The sequence below is a fragment of the Barbus barbus genome (genome assembly GCF_936440315.1).
Source record: "Barbus barbus genome assembly, chromosome: 6".
Classification (NCBI taxonomy): Eukaryota; Metazoa; Chordata; class Actinopteri; order Cypriniformes; family Cyprinidae; genus Barbus; species Barbus barbus.
In genome coordinates this window covers 13,020,001-13,036,285 of record NC_136734.1, presented here as the reverse complement: position 1 = coordinate 13,036,285, position 16,285 = coordinate 13,020,001, and the positions used below count along the sequence as shown (strand labels likewise).

At 37.6% G+C, this 16,285-nt stretch overlaps 1 protein-coding gene and 1 long non-coding RNA gene across 3 annotated transcripts in view; one reads left to right on the top strand and one right to left on the bottom strand.

Annotated features, from left to right (window-relative positions):
• LOC306870868 overlaps window positions 1–16,285 on the bottom strand; it is a 1,223,475-nt gene that overhangs the window by 521,927 nt on the left and 685,263 nt on the right. The gene's annotated exons all lie outside the window — the stretch shown is intronic.
• The window catches only part of LOC306870861 (uncharacterized protein), a 33,154-nt gene continuing 18,978 nt past the window's right edge, over window positions 2,110–16,285 (top strand). Inside the window, exons 1-2 of the mRNA XM_079418331.1 lie at window positions 2,110–2,209; window positions 4,330–4,627. Coding sequence (XP_079274457.1) covers window positions 4,500–4,627 — 128 coding nt within the window. The 5' untranslated portion in view covers window positions 2,110–2,209; window positions 4,330–4,499. The remainder of the gene's footprint in view (window positions 2,210–4,329; window positions 4,628–16,285) is intronic.

Sequence of the window (16,285 nt, the reverse complement as noted above, 5' to 3'; positions counted from 1 at the left end):
TTTTTTTTATAACATCACAAACATGTTGATGAAGGCATATTCATGTTAAACTAAACGGAACTAGCGTGAACTGCCAAAAGAGTATCACCATCGCATCAATCATTATCAGTTATCATTATCAGTTTCAAAGTGAAGCCCTCCCTCGTCCCTTTCCAGTTGTGTTTGTCTTGGTGTGGAGGTGAGTGGTGATGAACCAAAGACTGAGCTATACCTGTGCCTCGAATCTGCAGCTAATTATCCAAAAGACAATTATAGCATAACTTAGTTAATTTGTCTTTCTAACTTCTATCCATGAACAGTTTACAGTTTGTTTTATGACTGTAAGTCATTCTCCTCAAATGCTATTGAGCTTTAAATTGAGGTTTGAGCCCATTCGGTACTGACAAAATAGAATTTTTAACAAATGGTTTACAGTTTATTTGAATAAAAATGAAAAATGTATAAGATGTGCATTGTAGTTGACACCTAAATTAACAGTTTACAGTTGTTTTTATGACTGTAAGTTATTCTGCTCAAATGCTATTGAAGTTAGAATAGTGTAGGCTATACCAGAGTGTGTGATTTTATACAGCAGTTCAATTAGAATTGAATATTAAGACACTTACGTTTCACTTACGTTTTTGCTCTATTTTGCCAACAAATATAATTCCAATTTGCGTCTCTGAGCAACATGACGCTGTTTGTTTGTTCCTTTAAATGATTTGGTTCAGTCGCAATGAGTCACTTATTAAAGTCTTTGTAAAGAGAATTATGATAATTGTTTCTAAACACATTACAAATGTTAGAAATGTATTCCTGAAACACATGACAAAGACTCTGAACTATGTAGTACTGAATTGTGGAGTTAAACCTTTGAACAGTTTTTCACCAATTCTGTGTTCAGGTTTTTTGGGCGGGGCTAGAACGGTGGCTCGATGACGCAATGGAGCCACCGAGCGTGGCCCCGCCCCTAACACTATGTTGAGAGGTCAAGTTCTTAGTTTTGTCTTTTTGAATGTCTATGATGTTAGATATAGCACAGATTCTAAGCAGGGACGGTTCTAGGGTGAATGGATACCCGGGTCTTAGCCCAGAGACATCAATATGTGGCAGAATATATACAATTTAAAAACATGGAGCTTTCACAATTCGCATCTAGAAACGCGTCGTTGCTAAGCAACCATGAGCCGCGCTCGCATCCAGGACTAGAAGTTTGCAACCATAGACTGTAAAAAACAGGTTTCAACTCACTGCAGCGCTGACGCGCGTTGAGCGCGTCTGCAGTTAAATAACGAACTTGCACGCTCAAACATATATGTCTGGGTATAAATCCAATTAAGCTACTAGGTAGTATCAGTAGCATCCATTCAGGTTGTAGCGGTATTTGACAGTTGAGAGAGACTGCCGCTTTCCCGCGAGTGGGCGTGGTTTCAGCGCCGACAGCGGACACGCCCCCAGAGTTTGAGAGCAGAGTCCTGCTTATTTTTCAAAGATTTTGAAAAATAAACTTATTTCAAACTTATTTTAGTTCCTTGGCGGTTTTTTTTTACATTAAAATTTGGCTGTGTGTGTGGTTAATAACACATTTTTCTGTTGTGTGATAAACTTAGAACACATTTTAATATCACATTTTAATATCACGGACTTTAAGAGTGACTTGCTGCCACCTACTGGCAGTTTTAATTTCATATTTAAAGTAACTTTTTAAATAATTTAAAATATCAGTATTCAACGTTTTATGTTTAACATATCAAAGCAGTATTAATGCATTTGTAACTGCAGGTTAAATGCATTCATGTCCTGCATTAAACAGTGTGTAAATGCATCTAAATGCCACTTCTAATGCAGATTCTGTGTTTTCTCTGCATTGCAAAGACTAATTTTGTCAATACTGATTTCATTTGCTTGATTTCATCTAGGGCTGCAACAACGAATCGATTAAATCGATAAGAATCGATTACTAAAAGAGTTGGCAACTAATTTGATAATGGATTCGTTGTGTCGCGCGACGCGGAGACGTTTGATTATAAAAAAAAAAAAACGAGCGCGGAGCGGAGTGAACACTCTCTCGCGCACGGATGCTAGCAGAGTTCGGCGCCTCACAGACAGGGCGGAGCTAAAATAAAAAACGAGCGGAGGTAGAGGAAAGATACATGGCGGAGGCAGAGAAATCCGTGCGACCCAAGTCATCCAAGGTGTGGGAGCATTTCACACTAAATAAACAGAAAAAGTGAGTTAACTGCAATGCAAAGTGTCTGAACAAAGTAAGTGTGTGTGTGTGTGTGTCAGTGTGTGCGTCTGTGAGTGTGTGCATCTGCGAGTGTGTGCGTCTGCAGTGTAGTGTAGAGAACAAGTTCTGACATTCAAACAAATCCTGTTAAATTTTATGATTTGTATTGTTCTTTATTTTTTATAAATTATTTATTGTTCTGCAGGTGCGTATCTACGTGGTGGCCAGGGCTTTTTTTTTTTTCTAATTCAAGTGAAGACTAGGCTTTTCTCACTAAATGGAAGCAAGCTGAATATAGTTAGCCTTCTCTAGTTATTAATTTTATTAATACTTATTTTAGTTAAGTGCTTAAATTGTAAATATGCATTTATTAAATTATTTTATGTAGTACATTTGTATTTTGTTGTTTTTGTATATAGTTATAGAAGCATATCAACCAGGTTCCAGAAATAATCACCAAGGCTGCTTCTGAAATAAGTGGGGGTGCTCTCTTAATGCACATTTTCACATATTTAGTCCCTTCTATTACTATCAATATGCTGATACTTCGAGAGCGAATCCTGCATAAATATGCAGATGTCATTCCCAAAACTCTGCAACATGTGTGTGGGCAAAAAACAAAGTTCTACATTTTAAATGGATTGCCTAGAAAGCTTGCAAAGAGCGCTCATAACCAATAAAGCTGTCACTCTTTGTTCATCGCGATCTCACAAAGTTCTGTGAGGACCAATGAATCTCACACTGTGCAATTAATAGCCTATATAATATAGGCCTATTAACATCGTGTATCCAACCCCTCCCCCCGGCCACCCTCTTTTGAGGCAGTGCCCCAGACTGCCCCCCCCCCCCCCCCCCCCCCCCCCCCATTTAAAATGCTCTAGACACGCCCCTGTTGTTCTGGCAGCTCAGGTGGCACTTTATTTAAAAAAAAAAAGTCTATATATTTGGCAGATGTAAAGCATACATGTGTATGTTTTTTGTGTTAGTCCATTTTTATTTTATTTTATTATTATTATAACAGCTCAGGGATGTTCAAGGAGCAATGTGTTTGTGCACTTTCTAAATATTTTAGTTCTGTTTTTGAATAAAGGGTTGGAAATGAATGCCTTGTTTTTGATTTTTTAATCCGATTCATCGATTAATCGAAAATATAATCGACAGATTAATCGATTATTAAAATAATCGTTAGTTGCAGCCCTAATTTCATCAGCCCAAATGACTTATTCTAATTGACTGATTCAATTTAAGAATTTGACTGAAAAGATGATGCACACTTTTAGAAAAAAAAGGCTTTATAAAGGTAAAAATCAATTTAAACTTATTTCGAAAAGATTAATTTAGATCACTGCTGTGAACTGATCACCACACAGAATATGCAGAATATCAAAAACTTTAGGAGTCAGCTGTCCATGGTAGTCCTTAAGATACCAGCACAGTAACACACTCAGAAAAATATAGTTTAATTATTGCCAGCATGTTTTCAGCAAGTTGCGCCATGAGCTGTTTTTAATCAGCAAAGTAACCATTTTAGCCAAGTCCTCAAACAAAGCCATCACCTTGAGTAAATATAATATAAATATATGGCCAAATGATAAAATAATATACCAGTGAAACCAACTTATAAATGACAAAATACACTGTAAAAAAAAAAAAAAAGAATATGAAGGAGTTTTCCATATAGATTTTTTAAGGGTTAACAGTAATGCCTGTAAAACTGATGGATGTCCAGGCAGAAAATTACCAGTACATTTTCCACATTTTTCTACAGCGTAGACCTACTGACATCAGTTCTAAATGTGAAGTAGTTGTGCTCTTCATTAAGATCTACAAATAAAACTTTAGAATAGTAACAACAAACATTACATGATGCTTAACAGATCATTGTTTCAAATACATTCAAATGTTTTTGAAAATCATGTTTGATTATATAAAAGGCAAACCTAAATCCTACCTAGTGCATTCATAGAGACTTTAAAATAAAAATTATTAAGAAGTTATTAAAGTATTTTCAAGATTTTTTTTTTTTTAAATGTACGAAATTATGTCATCATTTGTAACTTTTAAAGAACTGGGCTTGTTTTTTCTTCCATCCCTAACACTGAGCATTATGTTCACTGTAGCCTTAACCTCCAGGCCAGCGGGCGGCGCTGTTGTGTAAGCATCGCTCATCCTCTGACTGCTGTCTGGAGCACTCTGTGCTAGCTAGTCCTCCTGCAGGTTAGTACCTAGCCGATAGCTAATCACTCTGGTGCATCATTGCATTATCAGAGTATTGAATCTCCGTCTGGAAATGAGCGGGATGCCCGGGACGAATGTGATTCAAATCACTAACCTGTCGTCGGCGGTGAGCAGTGATCAGATGAGAACTCTGTTTGGCTTCCTTGGGGACATTGAGGAGCTGCGACTTTACCCGCCTGAGTGAGTCACAGCAATAACACACAGACACACACATATACACACGCCTGAGAAAGTCACAACAAATCATATATGTCGGACGCACACTTCCCAAACAAACATATCAGACCACGGAATAGTGATGACAACACAGCATCACACATACACACTCATCACATACGTACAAACGACACCCATACATATTAAACACACTTGCACAACCTATAACATTACTATAAACACTCCACAACACGTGGATACACTTCAGCCAATAACACACACCTCACATGCACATCAAAAACAACATGCATCCACACACTATGAGAAGAGAAGTTCAAACGTCTCACATCGCATCTAAGGCCTTGGCAACGATGGCATGACGTGTGAACCCTCTTGAACTTGATTATGTGCTATTTGAAATCATGTAATGTTGTGTATATCTGTTGTGGAACTTATTGCACTAGCATAACGCGTTACACATTGCTTAGTTACTCCACTATACTTACCCCACTTGAACAGATTTTAAGGGGTCATGAACTGAGAAATCAAAATTCCCTTTTTTGACATGTAAGAGGTCGTTATACTATAAAAAGAGTTTCATAACTCAAAACTTTTTCATTATTCTAAAAGCTGCTTATTTTGAAGACAGTGTCCCAAAATGACAGGTTGTGGAATGTGCCACTTTACGATGTAATAATAATTGTGGCTAAACACCACCGTCTCTGCAGAAGAAGATCAACGCCTGCTTCTACATCACTGTCTGTTTAGCCCCGCCCACTGATTCACGCATGTAGTAGGTAAATAATGAGAGAGGCAAATGCAGGTGTATGCAGAAACCAAGCGATAAAGATGGCTTCAAAGACAACAAGATGCTGTATAGTGCCAAGTTGTGGAAAAACAGTCTTTGCATTGTCTTCCTTCTGATCCCAATGTTAAGAGAGAGTGGATTAACTTTATTTTTAATTAATTTCCAGACCACATCAGTAAAGAACTTGGTCCATTGTTTACTTGATATTACCGCAGACCTCTTTACAAGTAAGAAACAATTCGACGCAGGATTTTCAGAAAGATTGAAACTAATGCAGACGATGCAGTGCTGACTATATTGGATTGAATAGCCTATAACTTCTAAATTATTGTTTTTTGATGTAAACATCTTGGTAACAATATAAGGGGATCTTAGAGGACAGTACAACATAATAAAAAAGCAGTTAATGACCCCTTTAAATATTTGTAGATAGTTATCGATTTAATATGTGTATCTCTATTCTGCTAGAGTGCAACAGTTGGAATCCAGAAGTAAAAACTGCATTATTTTTCTCCATAGGGGACAATGAAATTAAATACTAACTGAGCATCAAACCTTCTTTTTAAATAATCACGTTAGACAGCAGAATTCCTGGTGAACATCTACATCACCCATACAGTGCATTAGTGCCCACCCACTTTTTCAGCATCTTATAATGGAATAATGCAAACAGATGGTTCAACAAGAGCATATATAATCAATTAACAACCACTGAGCTCACAGCAGATCTCATAAAGTCAGTTTCCTTACTCTTTCAAACTATTTCAATATTTGTATGAATTATGTGCATATTTTGCAATCAACATAAAAATAATGATTATTTCAGTATGTAAAATCAAAACTGTTGCAATCTATACTTGCTTTTGTAGATTATGAAATTGTTTAAATTCTGTAAAAGTATCCCTAACAGACTTCTGAATAGTGCTATTATAATTAAAGAGTTAGTTCACCCAAACATGAGAATTAGTCCATGTTTTACTCACCCTCAAGGCATCCTAGGTGTATATGACTTCTTCTTTCAGATGAATCCAATTGGAGTTATATTAGAAATTATCCTTGCTGTTCCAAGCTTTATAATGTCAAGGGCAGGTGTTTTTGTTCAACAGTCCAATAGTAGTCAAATAAAGCACATCCATCCATATTAAAACGTGCCTCACACTGCTCCGGGGGGTGAAAAAAGGCCTCCTGTAGCGAATCAATGCGTTTTTGTTAGGGGTGCTTCGATCAGGATTTTCGAGGCCGATCACAGAAAGCAGCATCTGCAGATACGATCACCGATACCGATCTTTTTAAAGCCTTATTTTTAGCATGTAGAATTGTTTATAGTAATACTCCAATCAATAAATTTTAGACATTTATTCGGTGTCTGGATTTCATTTCTGAAAATGGGGGGAATTTCCCTCTTATAGGTGACTCTTGTGAGAGGGGATTTTTTAATTTCAGGGGTGGAGGGGAGCATTTTTTTGACATTTTTCAAAAATATGTATTTATCTCACCAAAATGTTCGATCGTGCAGTACATTTTTGTTTTTACACTCATGCGATTCTTGCACAATAGCTTACACACAGCACAACACGGTTGCTCAAGCATGTGGCAAAACATTTAAAATACTTTTCTTACATTATCACAAACATTCTAAATTAAAACTTACCACTGACAGAAACAGTCAGCTCTACTGGCTTTTTTTTGCATTTACAAGCAATCCCGCTGTTCATGAAGAACTTTGTTTTCCTACGTCCACACGAATGCCATCTATTATTGCCTTGTTTATCTAAAAGTGCTCTTTTCCTTTAAACCTAGCCAAAAAGTAGGGGTGCTCTGATTGATCGGCTACCGTTCACTATCGACTGATAATCACGTTGGGATGTTTGATCAGCGGTCTCTAATAAGCATACAGCGGCACCGTCTCAGTCTGGCTGGCGTGGGTGAAATAATTATAAAGCTGTACAATTCATATTTCTTCATTAAATAACTTATAAAAGTAATTTGAAAAGTTTCTGTGAGACATAATTTCACAAACAGCGTGAGTGAATCACCGCGCGTGCTCTCTCTCTCAAAATTTGCAAATGCTTCAAATCACATTGTGTCTGCACTATAAGCGAGCTGCGGGGCTACACAGTTGACACAGGAATTGCCACTTGCACAATCGAGGCAGTGTCGCATTGTCAATAAAGTTTATAAATGGCATTTCTTTTTAATTCTTGCCAGTGTTTTAAACCATTCAGCGCTCGCGCGCTCTCCTGGAGACCGTGTGCTCATACACACTCGAAGCGCACATACATAAGTTCAGGTTCACACACACACACATCGTTTGCATTGCGTATGCAGTGCGTATTTTTCCGCGCTAATGTTAACAGATTAAAGCGTTCAGACTGCAGTGACTGCACACGGATGGTTGCAGTCCGGCAGTGCGTTCCAGGAGCAGTCTGCAGCAGTGCAGAGATCGTTTCCACTTCACGCACTGAATTAAAGTGACAGCGCATTGTCAACATGAATTGACACGAAAATGTAGTAATTACACCATAGATGCATATAATTAAAGTCTACTGTGTTTCACAGTCAGCGCATAGGCTATGGCTTTTTGGCTAGGTTTAAAGGAAAAAAGCACTATTAGATAAACAAGGCAATAATAGATGGGACTTGTGGAGGAAGGAAAACAAAGTTCTTTATGAACCGCAGGATTGCTTGTAAAAGATTTAAATGCCAAATAAAAGGCAGTAGAGCTTACTTTCTGTCAGAGATAAGTTTAAATTTAGAATGTTTGTGATAATGTAAGAAAAGTAGTTTAAATGTTTTATCACTTGCTTGAGCAACTTAATATATAAATCTGGACGTAAATGCAAAAGTAAAAAGCATTGAATAATGTGTTTCTTATATTTATTGCATTTTAAGTAACCATGTTTAGATTTGAAATCAAATAATTGATAAATGTTGTGTTTGTTGTAAACAGCCATGGATCAGGAGCAGACTCCTGTGTGAAAGCACAGTCCATGCTGCTTCTGCACTGCTTACGTACCACACATGGACTGCATACACACTGCAAACGGAGTATGTGTAAACCAAGTGTAAAACTCACATACAGCTCATGAAATCAGGCTTGTGCTGTGTGTAAGCTATTGTGCAACAATTGCACGATTGTCAAAACAAAAATGCAGTGCATGATCAAAAGTTTAGGTGAGATAAATATATATTTTTGAAAAATGTCTAAAAAAGCCCTCCTCCACCCCTCAAATTACAAAAATCCCCTCTCACAAGAGTTACCTAAGAGGGAAATTCATTTTCAAATATGAAATTCAGGCCCTGAATAAATGTCTAAAAATCTTGATTGGATCATCACTATAAATATTTCTACATGATAAAAAAGAAGGCTTTAAAAAAATCGGTGATCGTATTGGCAGATACTGCTTTCTGTGATCGGTGATCAGCCTCAAAAATCCTGATCGGAGCACCCCTACCAAAAAGACATACAGTTGTGGTCAGAATTATTGGAACCCTTGGGAAATATGATCAAAGAAGACTGTGAAAATTAACCTGCTTTGTTAATCCTTTTGATCTTTTATTTAAAAAATTCACAAAAAGCTAACCTTTCATTGGATAATAAGAATTTAAAATGGGGGGAAATATCATTATGAAATAAATGTTTTTCTCAAACACACGTTGGACACAATTATTGGCACCCCTAGAAATTCTTAAGAGTAAAATATCTCTGAAGTATACTCCCATTCATATTCACAATTTTGAGCACTCTAGGGTGATTATGAACATGAAATTATCCAGCCATGGCTTCCTGTTTCACAGAAATATAAATAGGAGGGAAAACAAAGCCCAAATTCCCTTAATCATCCATCACAATGAGAAAAAACAAAGAATATATTTCTGATGTGCAGCAAAAGATAATTGAGCTTCACAAATTAGTGAAGTGGCTTTAAGAAAAGAGCTAGAGCAGTGAAAATCCCCATTTCCACCATCAGGGCAATAATTGAGAATTTCCAATCAACAGAAAATGTAATGAAACTGCCTGGAAGAGGACGTGTGTCTATATCGTCCTAATGCATGGTGAGAAGGAGCGTTTGAGTGGCTAAAGACTCTTCAAGGATCACAGCTGGAGAATTGCAGAAAATAGTTGAGTCTCGGGGTCAGAAAACCTTAAAAAAAAATTGTCAAACAGCCCCTACATCACCACATGTTGTTTGGGAGGATTTCAAGAAAAATTCTCCTAGCTCATCCAAAAACAAACTCCAGCATATTCAGTTATCAGACAGGACTGGCACTTCAAATGGGACTGGCTTCTATGGTCAGATGAAACTAAAAAATGAGCTTTTTAGCAGCAAACACTCAAGATGGGTTTGGTGAACACAGGGATAAAAAGTACCCCATGTGTACAATGAAATATACTGCTGTATTTGTGATGTTGTGGGCCTATATTTCTGCTGGAGGTCCTGGACATCTTGTTCAGACACATGGCATCATGGATTCTATCAAATACCAACAGATAAAAAATCAATAAGTGACTGATTCTATTAGAAATCTTATAATGGGCCATGTTTGGATCTTCCAACCGTACAATAATCCAAACACAAACCTCAAAAACAACACAAAAATGGGTCACTGAGCACAAAACCAAGCTTCTGCTGGCCATTCCAGTCCTCTGACCTGAACCCTGTAGAAAATGAGTGAGGTGAACTGAAGAGAAGAAGCACCGTCATGGAGCTGTGAATCTAAAGGATCTGGAGTGATTCTGGATGAAGGAATGGTCTCTGATCTCTTGTCAGGTGTTCTCTAACCTCATCAGGCATTATAGGAGAAGATTTAGAGCTGTTAAACTGACAAATGGAGGTTTCAAAAAGTATTGAATAAAAAGGTGCCAATAATTGTGTGCAACGTGTGTTTGAGATAGTGATGGGAAGTTCGGATCATTTTACTGACTCGGACCTTTGAGTCTCGTTCAGCAAAATGAACGAATCTTTTTTCGAGTCATTTCGTTCATTTCGTTCATTTCGTTCATTTTAGCAAAATATAATTCAAATGTTATGTTACTTTCCAAACACATCTACTACTTATGCAAACGTTTATCACACTACAAACAATACAAAACTATGCTATAAGAAACAGAAAATATTACTTAATTGTTTACCTGGGTCTTTAGTCTATGATTAGCGCACCACCTCTTATCTGACAAGTGTTCGGGTTTGAGTCGTTCGTTCATCACGTGACAGCCCCATACGCTTATCCAATGCAGCGTGAGCCGGAAAGAGAATTGATTAGTTCTTGTATATCGAGTCTCGGGTTTGAGTCGTTCGTTCATCACGTGACAGCCCCATACGCTTAACCAATGCAGCCTGAGCCGGAAAGAGAATTGATTAGTTCTTAAATCGAGTCTCGGGTTTGAGTCGTTCGTTCATCACGTGACAGCCCCATACGCTTAACCAATGCAGCGTGAGCCGGAAAGAGAATTGATTAGTTCTTGTATATCGAGTCTCGGGTTTGAGTCGTTCGTTCATCACGTGACAGCCCCATACGCTTAACCAATGCAGCCTGAGCCGGAAAGAGAATTGATTAGTTCTTGATCGAGTCTCGGGTTTGAGTCGTTCGTTCATCACGTGACAGCCCCATACGCTTAACCAATGCAGCGTGAGCCGGAAAGAGAATTGATTAGTTCTTGTATATCGAGTCTCGGGTTTGAGTCGTTCGTTCATCACGTGACAGCCCCATACGCTTAACCAATGCAGCCTGAGCCGGAAAGAGAATTGATTAGTTCTTAAATCGAGTCTCGGGTTTGAGTCGTTCGTTCATCACGTGACAGCCCCATACGCTTAACCAATGCAGCGTGAGCCGGAAAGAGAATTGATTAGTTTTTAAATCGAGTCTCGGGTTTGAGTCGTTCGTTCATCACGTGACAGCCCCATACGCTTAACCAATGCAGCCTGAGCCGGAAAGAGAATTGATTAGTTCTTAAATCGAGTCTCGGGTTTGAGTCGTTCGTTCATCACGTGACAGCCCCATACGCTTAACCAATGCAGCGTGAGCCGGAAAGAGAATTGATTAGTTCTTGTATATCGAGTCTCGGGTTTGAGTCGTTTGTTCATCACGTGACAGCCCCATACGCTTAACCAATGCAGCCTGAGCCGGAAAGCGAATTGATTAGTTCTTGATCGAGTCTCGGGTTTGAGTCGTTCGTTCATCACGTGACAGCCCCATACGCTTAACCAATGCAGCGTGAGCCGGAAAGAGAATTGATTAGTTCTTAAATCGAGTCTCGGGTTTGAGTCGTTCGTTCTTTTGTCACGTGACCACTTGCCAGATCAGTACATATCAAATAGGCTACCATAAAGTAAAACTGTATTTTTTGTATGTTGGATCATATTTAAGAATTATCATAAAATTATCAAAATATGTGTAATAAGCATTTTCCTAGAAATAAAAATGGTCTGTTAATTTTTTTGAATGCAAACATGCCTTAAAGCATGTTCTAAAATATAGCCACAGTGTTATTTTAAAGCTTATTTATTTTTTATTTATTTAAAAAAGGCCTAGCTTGTTGTGCAGTATTTTGTTTTAGTTTTTTAAGGCTCTGTGGCTTTAGTATATTTTAATTTTCTTGTATTTTTTATTTAAATAGTTTAAATTCATTTTGGAATAGTTATCCTCTTTGCTATAGCTTTTTCTGGCACAAAAATAAACAATAAAAAACAATTCAGGAGTGTGTACAGAGTGTTAATGTCTAAAGTGTCATATGTTACAAAAGTATAGTAAGTAACACTATAGTCCAATCTAAAGGGTTAACTCAAAAGACATAAATACAACAAGGTATTGTATTTTATGAAGATTAGACTAAAAAAAATAAATAAAAACAAAGCATAACAAGTCAAGTCTGCTTTATTGTCAATTCTTTCACATGTACAGTACATACATACAGAGAACTAAAATTGTGTTACTCTCAGACCCTTGGTGCAAACAGTTAACATTTAAGACACTGACAGTAGACGTTCAAATATAGATAAATACAGTTTAAACATATGTACATACAACTATACAGATATACAAATGAGGACGTTTGTAGAAAAATAAAGAAAGAGATAAAGTGGCATAAGGCACATGGCAGAATAGATAGAGTGCAAACCAGTTAAATAAAACAAAACTAAATGTGCAGGTATATGTGTAGTGCAAGAAGAGCTTAACCAACTCGTTATTATCTTTTTTTACCACATGGTGTTATGGAAAAGAACCATGTGACAGAAATTAAAAGCAATAATTTGAGACCAGAAAAGCATCACATAACTGTAAGAGTAAATAATAATACTAATAATTCTAATAATAATAATAATGACTATGCACCCGTTTGTAAGGAAGGTTGTAAATTAACTAATTTCTCTGTCCAAAACTGTCACGTCAAGTGACAAAAGAACGAACGACTCAAACCCGAGACTCGATATAGAAGAACTAATCAATTCTCTTTCCGGCTCAGGCTGCATTGGTTAAGCGTATGGGGCTGTCACGTGATGAACGAACGACTCAAACCCGAGAATGCTGTGCAATGCGCATGCGCGACTGAACGAATCACTCCCCGAGACGACTCGTTCTTCTCGAGTCACATTAAAGATTCGTTCAAAATGAACGAATCGTTCAAGAACGACCCATCACTAGTTTGAGAAAAACATTTATTTCATAATGATATTTCCCCCCATTTTAAATTCTTATTATCCAATGAAAGGTTAGCTTTTTGTGATTTTTTTTTAAAATAAAAGATCAAAAGGATTAACAAAGCAGGTTAATTTTCACAGTCTTCTTTGATCATATTTACCAAGGGTTCCAATAATTCTGACCACAACTGTATGTGTTGACTGTGAAACACAGTAGACTTTAATTCATTTATGGTGTAATTACTACATTTTGTACCGCAAATAATGTGCTGTCACTTTAATTCAGTGCGTGCCGTACTGCAAACTCGGTGTGTAATCAATCACTGCACTGCTGCAGACGCACCGCTCATGGAACGCACTGCCAACTGCAACCACATGCAGTGTGAACGCTTTAAAATCCGTTAACATGAGCGTGGAAAAAATGCGCACCGCATAGGCCTACGCACTGTAAACAGAGTATGTGTGATAGGGCTGCACGATAAATCAAAGTGAAATCAAAATCGCGATTAGGCAGAAGCTGCGATTGTCATGCGTATCTTTCAGTGATGCACGATTCTGTGATCAGCAGTAAATCGGCATCCTTCAAAACTCCAAATACACCCCGAAGAAGAAACCCAGGAAATACAGATCACTGCAGCTGAATAAACTGAAGATTTAACTGCTTCCGTTGATTCAACATGACTAATAAACACACGACTATGACAATAAATGGTTTATCTGAGTTCTTATTATTATAATTTTCAGTATAATAAAGTATATTTATAATGCAGTGCCTTTATCACTGCTTAGAATACTATGAAATATGTTGCGTGCCTTATTATGTGTAAGAAGCCACATCATCTCACAGGATTTATTTCAAACACTCGACTGACGTTATGAAGTGAGTTTTGAGTAAAACATGTTATTAAATATGGTATTTTCACATGCTTTCAGAAGGAGCAGTATTTACTAGGGGTGTGAATCGACACTGGTTTCACGATTCAATTCGATTACGATTATCATGTCAACGATTCGATTCAATTGAATATCACGATGCATCGATGCAACGATTAATTTCGACACCCCTAGTATTTACTACACAGGGCCGTAGTTCACTGAGAAGCTACGCAAATAGCTGTCAATATCGCAAACGATTTCTTCGATTTCATAATCGTGCAATAATATCGTCTCCAATGTTTTTGCGTTGCCTGTCAGTGAACTATGGCTCTGTGTAGTAAATGCTGCGCCATCTGAAAGCAGGTGATGGAGATTTATTGCTGATTATAGAACCGGCTTTACTGACAAAATGCGCATGGAAATCGCATTCGATTAATCGTGCAGCCCTAATGTGTGAACCTGGCGTTATGTGTGTGCACTGCATTAGTGCACAGTCTCCAGGAGAGCGCTCGAGTGCTAAATCTTTAAGCACTGTCAAGATTTAAAAAGAAATGCAATTTATAAACTTTAGTCAAGGCAAGTCAAGTCACCTTTATTTATATATCAAGTATCAATTTGGAGGATAGAGTGTCAGTATTGTATAATAATAAGATTAAACATTCAATTTTCAATTAAAGACATTTCATTATTGAATTCAGAGATGTCATTGTCTAGCTCAGTTTAGTTCAAATAGTATCTATGAAATCAAATTGACGATAATCGCTAGAAATTAAGTGTCCCCAACTGAGCAAGCCAGAGGCGACAGCGGCAAGGAACCAAAACTCCCTCTGTGACAGAATGGAGAAAAAAACCTTGGGAGAAACCAGGCTCAGTCGGGGGACTTATTGTTTTAATTAAAATTTTAAATGTATAAATGTATTATATTTCTATATTTATATAACAATAATAGTATTATGTAGTTCGGTATTTTATTATATTTTTAGTTATTTGTTTTATTTTTAGTTTTATTGTATTTTAAGTTGAGGTCTTCACTGGGGATATGTCCCAGGGGCTCATCCAGGTGTCCGGCCATTCTTCTTATGATGTAACGAGTACATCATGTGTTATGGGGGGTGTTCCCGGTTCCGGTTGATCTAATTAATGCAGCCTAACAATCCTTTAACGGATTTGAATAATAGAAGTGTATTAGTGTGTTATGTGTAAGCCAGGTTAAAGAAATGTTTCTTTAATCTAGATTTAAACTGACAGAGTGTGTCTGCCTCCCGAAAAGTATTAGGTAGATTGTTCCAGAGTTTGGGTGCTAAATAGGAAAAGGATCTGCCGCCCGCTGTCGATTTTGATATTCTAGGTATAATCAAATGGCCAGAGTTTTGAGAAAGCAGGAGACGTGGAGGACTATAATGTGATAAGAGCTCGCTCAAAGTACTGAGGAGCTAAGCCATTCAGGGCTTTATAAGTAATTAACAATATTTTAAAATCTTTACGATGTTTGATAGGGAGCCAATGCAGTGTTGACAGAACCGGGCTAATATGGTCATACTTCCTGGTTCTAGTAAGGACTCTAGCTGCTGCATTTTGGGCCAACTGTAATTTGTTGATCAAGCGTGCAGAACAAGCACCCAGTAAAGCATTACAATAGTCTAACCTTGAGGTCATAAATGCATGAATTAGTATTTCTGCATTTGACGTTGAGAGCATAGGTCGCAATTTAGATATGTTTTTGAGATGTAAAAACGCAGTTTTACAGATGCTAGAAACATGGCTTTCAAATGAAAGATTGCTATCAAAAAGCACACCTACGTTCCTAACTGATGAAGAAGAATTGACAGAGCAGCCGTCAAGTGTTAGATAGTGTTCTAGGTTATTACATGTGCGGTTTTTAGGTCTGATAATTAACACCTCTGTTTTTTCAGAATTTAGCAGTAAGAAGTTACTCATCATCCAGTTTTTTGTATCGACTGTGCATTCCGTTAGTTTCTCAATTTGGTGTGTTTCACTGGGCCGCAAAGAAATATAGAGCTAAGTATCATCAGCATAACAGTGAAAGCTAACACCATGTCTCTTCATAATATCTCCCAAGGGTAACATGTAAAGCGTGAAAAGTAACGGCCCTAGTACTGAGCCTTGAGGTACTCCATACTGCACTTGTGATCGATATGATACCTCTTCATTCACTGCTACGAACTGATGACGGTCAGATAAGTACGATTTGAACCATGCTAATGCACTTCCACTAATGCCAACAAAGTGTTCTAGTCTATTTAAAAGAATGTTGTGGTCAATAGTGTTGAACGCAGCGCTAAGGTCCAATAGAACTAATAAAGAGATACAACCACGATCAGATGACAGAAGCAGGTC